We start from the raw sequence: 6,894 nt of genomic DNA on the forward strand, positions 1-6,894 counted from the left end.
TTCACCAAATCATAATGAAGGTGACAATAAATTCACATGTGATGTAATAATTTTTTAAACTTAAAAGTTTGTTAATTGTTAAGTTTCAATCCATTATTATATATATTAAAAAGAGGATTCAATCCTTCTCACAATAACACTATTCAATTTACTATTCAATTCCTGTTATTTTATTAATAAGGCCACAATAAATACTATGCTACAAATAAAAGATAAACTAACTCTCATTTTACATTATCATATGGTTATTATTTCCTTTATTTTACTTAATATTTTAACTAATTATAATATATAACAAACTATATCAATTGTCGACTTTACATGTGTTATTTGTCGGTTAAACGATTTTTTAAAACTTTACTTCAGTACTTGCTATAGTTGGTCTCTACAATGATCGAAACTTTTTCATATTTAAAACATCCCAACGTCACATGTTTTATATCCATGTTTCGGTGTTTGATACCGCGCCTTTAAAATATGTTTCTTCGGTTTACTAATTCATGTTTACAAATCTGTGTTGGTACCGCCGATACCGAATTTGTGTATGTTCGCAGCTATAACATGACGGTTTTTTTTGTTTTACATGTGATAATATTTTGTATTTTGACATTGACGGATTTATTTTTTTTGTTTACTTCCAATGTCGTAAACCGATACCGGTTGATTTCGCGTCGATTCACAACATGTTCGTGATTTAACGCTTTTATGTATGTTTTTTTGTTTAATAAACCCGTCGCGAAGCGCGGGTCCTAAATCCTAGTATATATTAATTTGAGGATTCCTATCTGTGAGATGTTTTTACTATTCAATTCTGTTAGTTGTTTTCAAGCATAGAGTACAACTGGTTAATGCATAGATATATGAAGTAAAAGTGCGAGACAACCTCCGAGAAACATGTCAAAGTCTTATCTATCTATCAAATATCATCATAATAATAATAGCTCAAAAAACACAAACATCATCAACATGACTGAAAATAACTGCCCCTCACACACAACAAAACACACTTACTATGTGTAACCGTCACCACCTTAATACCCACATTATAATCATTCCATTATTATTATTATGAACAACTCCACCACATTATGATCAACCCACCAGATTTACATCTATGCATTCAACCCATCACCACCATTCAACCCCACCACCACAAGAAGAAGCGGCCCGGTCCGGTCCCAGTTATTACCAAGAAAAAACCCGACCCCAGTGCCCCGAAAATCACCCCTCCATGTACCGAGTGCGGTAAGCGCTTCTGGTCATGGAAAGCCCTCTTCGGCCACATGCGCTGCCACCCCGACCGACCCTGGCGCGGGATCAACCCGCCACCAAACATCCATCATCGCAGTGTTAATGTCACCACCACGACCGAGGAAGACGAGTACGTGGCAGCGTGTTTGCTAATGCTGGCAAACACGCCACCCACCGTCTCACATAATATTAATAATAATATTCAACCAACCACTTATGCGTTCGAGTGCTCGAGTTGCAAAAAGGTGTTCGGGTCACACCAAGCATTAGGGGGACACAGGGCAAGTCACAAGAATGTGAAGGGATGTTTTGCTATAACAAAAACTGATGCAGGAACCGAACAACTTGATTTAAATGGACAAGCACTTGGTCGCCACAAAAGATGTCATTTAGATAAAGAAGATGGTGTAATTTTACCGACTGCCATTACATTTCGGCTTGATTTGAATGCACCTCCACCATTACAAGATGACTCCACCTGTTCAAGTTCAGATTTGGATTTAAGATTACATCTGTAAACTATATAATATAGTCATGTATTATAACATTACATAAGTGTCTGTACCTATGTGTCATGTATGTCGGTTCCTTTATATATATACAGTGTTGCGAAAATCGCTAGTTTGTCCTAAAAAATCGTATATCTCAATTCAGTAAAAACATTTGATTATTTTTTAGATCACTCTTTTAGATGCAATGTTTACAGTTTAGAATTAGGCTGCAAACGGCATGTTGGGCCACGCACATTACTTGCAAGTTGCAAAGCACCTTCAAGGCCCATGATGTGATGATGATGCCAACATAAAGACTCATTGGTTTGCTTCAAAAATTTAAAAAAATTTGAAACTAAAAATCACAAAGTATATATAGATGGTAGATCAAAACCTATCGAAACTTTTATTGCACTAAGTTAACGAAATAATATAGTTTTTGTTAGTAAATCTTCAAAGCAAAATAGAATGTGATATAGGTGATAGCGGTGGTGGAGACGACGAATGTTGACATGTGTCTGTTTTTACAAAATAGAAATAAAAAAAGATTCAAGTTTAACGTTATTAAAATCACCTTAAGATTAAAATACCCGAAACATCACAAATCATTTTGAACTTTGCGATTCAACTAGATTACCACAATCAAAATTCGCCATTTTAAGGAAAGCCCTCGGTGTGTAGCTAGCAAACCATACTTTCCGCAAGAAAGTCATCAATATCCCCTTGCTTTCTTGCATAAACCTTACACAATATGCAACACTAATAACACTAAAACTCCTCCATCTCCTTTCTTTCCCATATTTCTCCAAACCCTTTTTAATCCTCTCGAATTCATCATCATCTTCGTCATTCGGTTTCTTTAAAAACGCCTCCCCAAGGCACCTGCCAAGAACCACCGAGTCTTCTAACGATGAACACCCGCCTTGACCAATGTCGGGAGTCATGGGATGAAGTGCATCCCCGGCTACACAAACGTTATCTTTCACTATGTTACCAAATAGAATATTCCATGGCAATCTAAACTTTAATGGTGCATAGGATATGCTACTTAATGTAGTTTTTTCGACCACGTCTTGTGCTTCTTGAGGCATCTTGTTGATACAACTCGATACAAATTGCTTCATTTTTACCGGGTTTACTTGCCAATCTTCTTCATCTACAAGAATCATAACAGATATTCACTACTAGAAAACAAGTCATTTTCTCACAAAAAATTTCCTACAAAATTCCTACGACAAGTAGTTTCAACAGATTTCCAACAAAAAAATTAAGCTCCAACTTTGCTACAATATTATCTAATAAACATTATGTTAAGTCAAAATAGTATTTTATAGGAAAGTTATAGAAAGTTTACAACCACATGTTTTTGTAGCAATTTTGTAATAAACGTTGTTGGAAAATAGTTGAAAACGATTTTCAAGCATATGTTTTTTCAACGTAACTTTTTTAACATTTTTGTTGGAAAACTGTTAGAAACTGGATTTTCCAACAAATTTCCTACGAATTCAGTTGTAGAAAAACATCTCTTTTTATAGTAGTGATTATAATTGTTGACTTTAAATATTTTAAAGTCAAAAGTTTTTTTTCTCTAGGATCGATGTTCAATAAGTTATGGGGTCAAGCGAACCCCATAATTTTTTATTGTTGGTCCCAAAATTATTGAACATCAACCCGGAGAAAAAGAAAAGCTTACGTGTCTTCTACGCATGTAAGTTCGGTTAAATTAAAATGGAAACATAACAAATGTATCGACTTTTTGAATGTGAGTAGATTCAAGATAATATAAGTTATCTCTAAGGTCAAATAAGCCATTAACAATTCTTTTACTTTATAAATGGGACTAAGCGACAACTAATATACTATATATAAAAATTTCTAATATAACGTTTCGATCTATAACTTATATTTTATAAAATTAAAAAATTTGTAAGTGTTTTTAATGCCATTTCGGTTAATTTGGTTGTTTAGGCAGGTATAACTATATCATAAACATAACAACTGGTAATCAACAAAATTATAATCAAGACACTGATTTTTTTTACATTTTGGTTTATTTCGATTTCTTAATCAGTTTGCTTATTTCGATTTGATTTACTCTTTGATGTGATTTGGTTAATCGGGTTTTAAATTATTATATTTGATTTACTCTTTAAATGATTTGGTTATTCGGTTTTATGCTTACCCCTACCCCTAAGTTTGTATTCAAAGATTAAATTTAATTGACTTACAAGATGGAACTTGAGACGGGGTGAACGTGCAAAACCAGTACACGCTCTTGTCATCAACCGGAAGAAAACCAAAGCGCACCCCACCTCCAAAGTTCACATGGAACATCGGATCAAAACCCGAGTCATCTGGGAACTCCACTAGACCACGAATAGCTGCTCGCCCAACACTTACGGGTGTCCCAAGACCCAACCATTTTGCCACAACTGAGTTAACCCCATCACATCCTATCAACACCTACATTGATATAACATAACTCGTATTATAGAATATGTAATAGAATGGTTTGGTAAACCCAAACTGGCATTGAACCAAGCGTACCTTGGTTTTAAGAATGGACCCATCGGCTAGGTGCACCAGCTTAAAGCGGCCAAGTTCATCAATGGCTGCAACCTTTGAAGAGTACCTAATGGTGCCTGGTGGCAACTCGTTCACTATTGTCTCTAGTAAATCCTTCCTTCTAACGCATCGGCTTTCACAACCCTCACTAATGAAACACGAATTACAGTTGTTAATTTAACATCTACCACCACTAAAAGCAACCATTTGTGACAGTTATAAGCAGTACTAGTAACGTTATTTGTGACCGTAACATAAAAAAAATATTAAAAAATAAGTATAAAACTAAACGAGTTAAACCGTCAGTTTGACTTGAACAAGACTCGTTGAGCAAAATATATTTGATCTTAACTGTTTTAAACTCGTTTAGACAAACACAAACGTGTTAGAATTTCATCTTTCTTACACCATTTACGGAATATCTAAAATGTACATTTTATAAAAATAAATCAGTTGAACTGTTATCAAGGGTATTATGAATTTTATTAAAATTGTTACTTACAATTTTCCATCTTTATCAAGTGCTTGCTCTGAAGTAAATTGACCGGTATCAGGAGACGCGATCTTGAATCTGCAATCACAAAACTAATATCAAATTCTGATTTTAAACTGCTAAAACAATGTAAGTAATACTTTTTATTAAATCACAGTTTTACCCTTTCATCTGTGTTGATTTTTGTCTTAAGACATTCCCAATTCCTACAGCATCCAACGCCTTCCAAGCATTGGTCCATAGCGTAAGGGCAAATCCGGTAATCCTCAAACTGTCTGATGACTCCAACACCAAACTCCTCAAACCTAACCTTAAAAAACATAATAACCGAATCTAAAACACATTAACTTCTGTCAATTTCATATGTAACAGCTTGTAAGTTGTTAATCGGATCATCCCGTTCAGGTTTCGGGTTAGTTGGTTTTTTTTTTCAGAAAAAAATATGCCCTTAAGCCTTAACGAACTAAATAACGTAAACAAATTTTTTTAAAAGAACAATTTAAAAAAAATGATTAAAATTATAACAATTAGCAAAATTATAGTGTTATAATGAGTTAATAGTGCTAGATATTCTAAAATTAAAAAAATATATATAAAATATTGAGAATTTTTAAAATAATGTGTCACATAAAAGTGTGCCTGGCCGGGGGCCACATTGCCCCTTGGGCCCAGCCATGACCAACCCAACCCTATTAAGGTTTGGGTTTGTCAGGTTTCGGGTTAGTTGGGTTTCAAAATTCATCATCAAATTTGACATGCGCAAGAATACCTGTGAAGGGATAAAGCAGTAGTGAGACCAGCTAATCCAGCACCTACAATAACTATATCTACATCTTCTTCTTCATGATTCATCTTAAAGTTATATGGGATTTTTGGAGTGAGTTTGTGTTTATGAGTGTTGAAATATTATGTGTTGCTGGTAGATTATCACTAGAAGAGGTGACCAAGTCCAACACGGGTACACAAAGGCGGCTGCCTCATTCCATCAAATGTGTGATTCCCAAGGCAACTAAACATGATTCCTGTTTTTTCAGATAATAATAATAATAATACTACAAATAAAGAGGGCCCAAAAAATGCACATTTGGTCAAAATAAGCAAAATCCTAAAACTGGTTGGGATTTCTTATTTTACCTTCTTATAATTTTTTATTAAGTTAATAAGTTACAAAAGTGTAACTTATTAACTTTTCTCTCTCACATCAAAAGCAATCCCAAACATCTTATTCATTTTCAAAAAGTTAAGTAATATGTTGGTGAAAATAAGCAATCCCAAACACCCCCTAAGAAACCTTCCTTTCGGAAAACCTTCCAGTGGCTTTAGAACTTTTGGGTGTCTTTCCGAGATCTTTGGGCCAACTTTCATGGTTAGAATGATTACAGTTGGATGATAACAAGCTCATCGGAGAGCTTCCTCAAGAGTCGAACAAGTTGGACTTTAGAGTCTTAAATTGGGGGGTAATAAATTCTCTGGATACATACCCAAATGGACTGGAGAAGTATCTATTGGTTTAATGGTTCTGAGACTACATAAAAATAACTTCACTGGAAAAGTTGAATAGCATGGTTGTGGTTACATATATGCTCGAATATACGGAAAATGTTGACTTTGATGAGAACGTGAATCAAGTAATAAAAGGTACCGAACTTCAATATACAACAACACTCGAATTAGTCACTAACATGGACCTTTCGAGCAATAAACTAATTGGTGAAATACCTAAAGAGCTCACACTGCTTTCTAGGTTGATGGGCCTCAATTTGTCTCATAATCATCTAAGCGGGAGCATTCCAAAAAGTATTGGAAACATGAAGGAACTAACTTCTCTTGATTTATCAGAAAACAAGTTGACAGGGGTGATTCCTCTTAGCACGGCAGCATTGAATTTTCTGAGCCATTTGAATTTGTCACACAACAACTTAACAGGACAAATTCCAACGGGAAATCAATTGCGGACTCTTATTGATCTATCAATATATGCTGAGAACAAAGATCTTTGTGGTATACCACTTCCAAAGAGTTGCTCCAATCATAAAGACCCGATGACCTCTAGAAGCAAGAATACATACAAGGAAGCCCATTGGCAGAAGAAAG

General features: G+C 34.8%; 1 protein-coding gene and 1 pseudogene across 1 annotated transcript; one reads left to right on the top strand and one right to left on the bottom strand.

Annotated features, from left to right (window-relative positions):
* The first annotated feature begins 1,088 nt into the window (after positions 1-1,088).
* On the top strand, positions 1,089-1,769 carry LOC143581257 (zinc finger protein ZAT3 pseudogene; annotated as a pseudogene).
* A 494-nt stretch (positions 1,770-2,263) lies between these two features.
* LOC143581246 (monooxygenase 2-like) lies at positions 2,264-5,713 on the bottom strand. The gene is made up of 6 exons (XM_077064071.1): positions 5,570-5,713; positions 4,964-5,110; positions 4,810-4,878; positions 4,290-4,455; positions 3,971-4,205; positions 2,264-2,898 (listed from the first exon to the last, which is right to left on the bottom strand). Exons 1-6 carry the CDS (start codon positions 5,650-5,652, stop codon positions 2,348-2,350), a joined length of 1,251 nt encoding a protein of 416 aa, XP_076920186.1. The 5' UTR covers positions 5,653-5,713; the 3' UTR covers positions 2,264-2,347.
* Between the last annotated feature and the right edge of the window lie 1,181 nt (positions 5,714-6,894).

Source organism: Bidens hawaiensis, unplaced genomic scaffold (genome assembly GCF_021521415.1).
Source record: "Bidens hawaiensis isolate Kalapana, Puna unplaced genomic scaffold, B.hawaiensis_p1.1 tig00030839_1, whole genome shotgun sequence".
In the NCBI taxonomy this organism is placed as follows: domain Eukaryota; kingdom Viridiplantae; phylum Streptophyta; class Magnoliopsida; order Asterales; family Asteraceae; genus Bidens; species Bidens hawaiensis.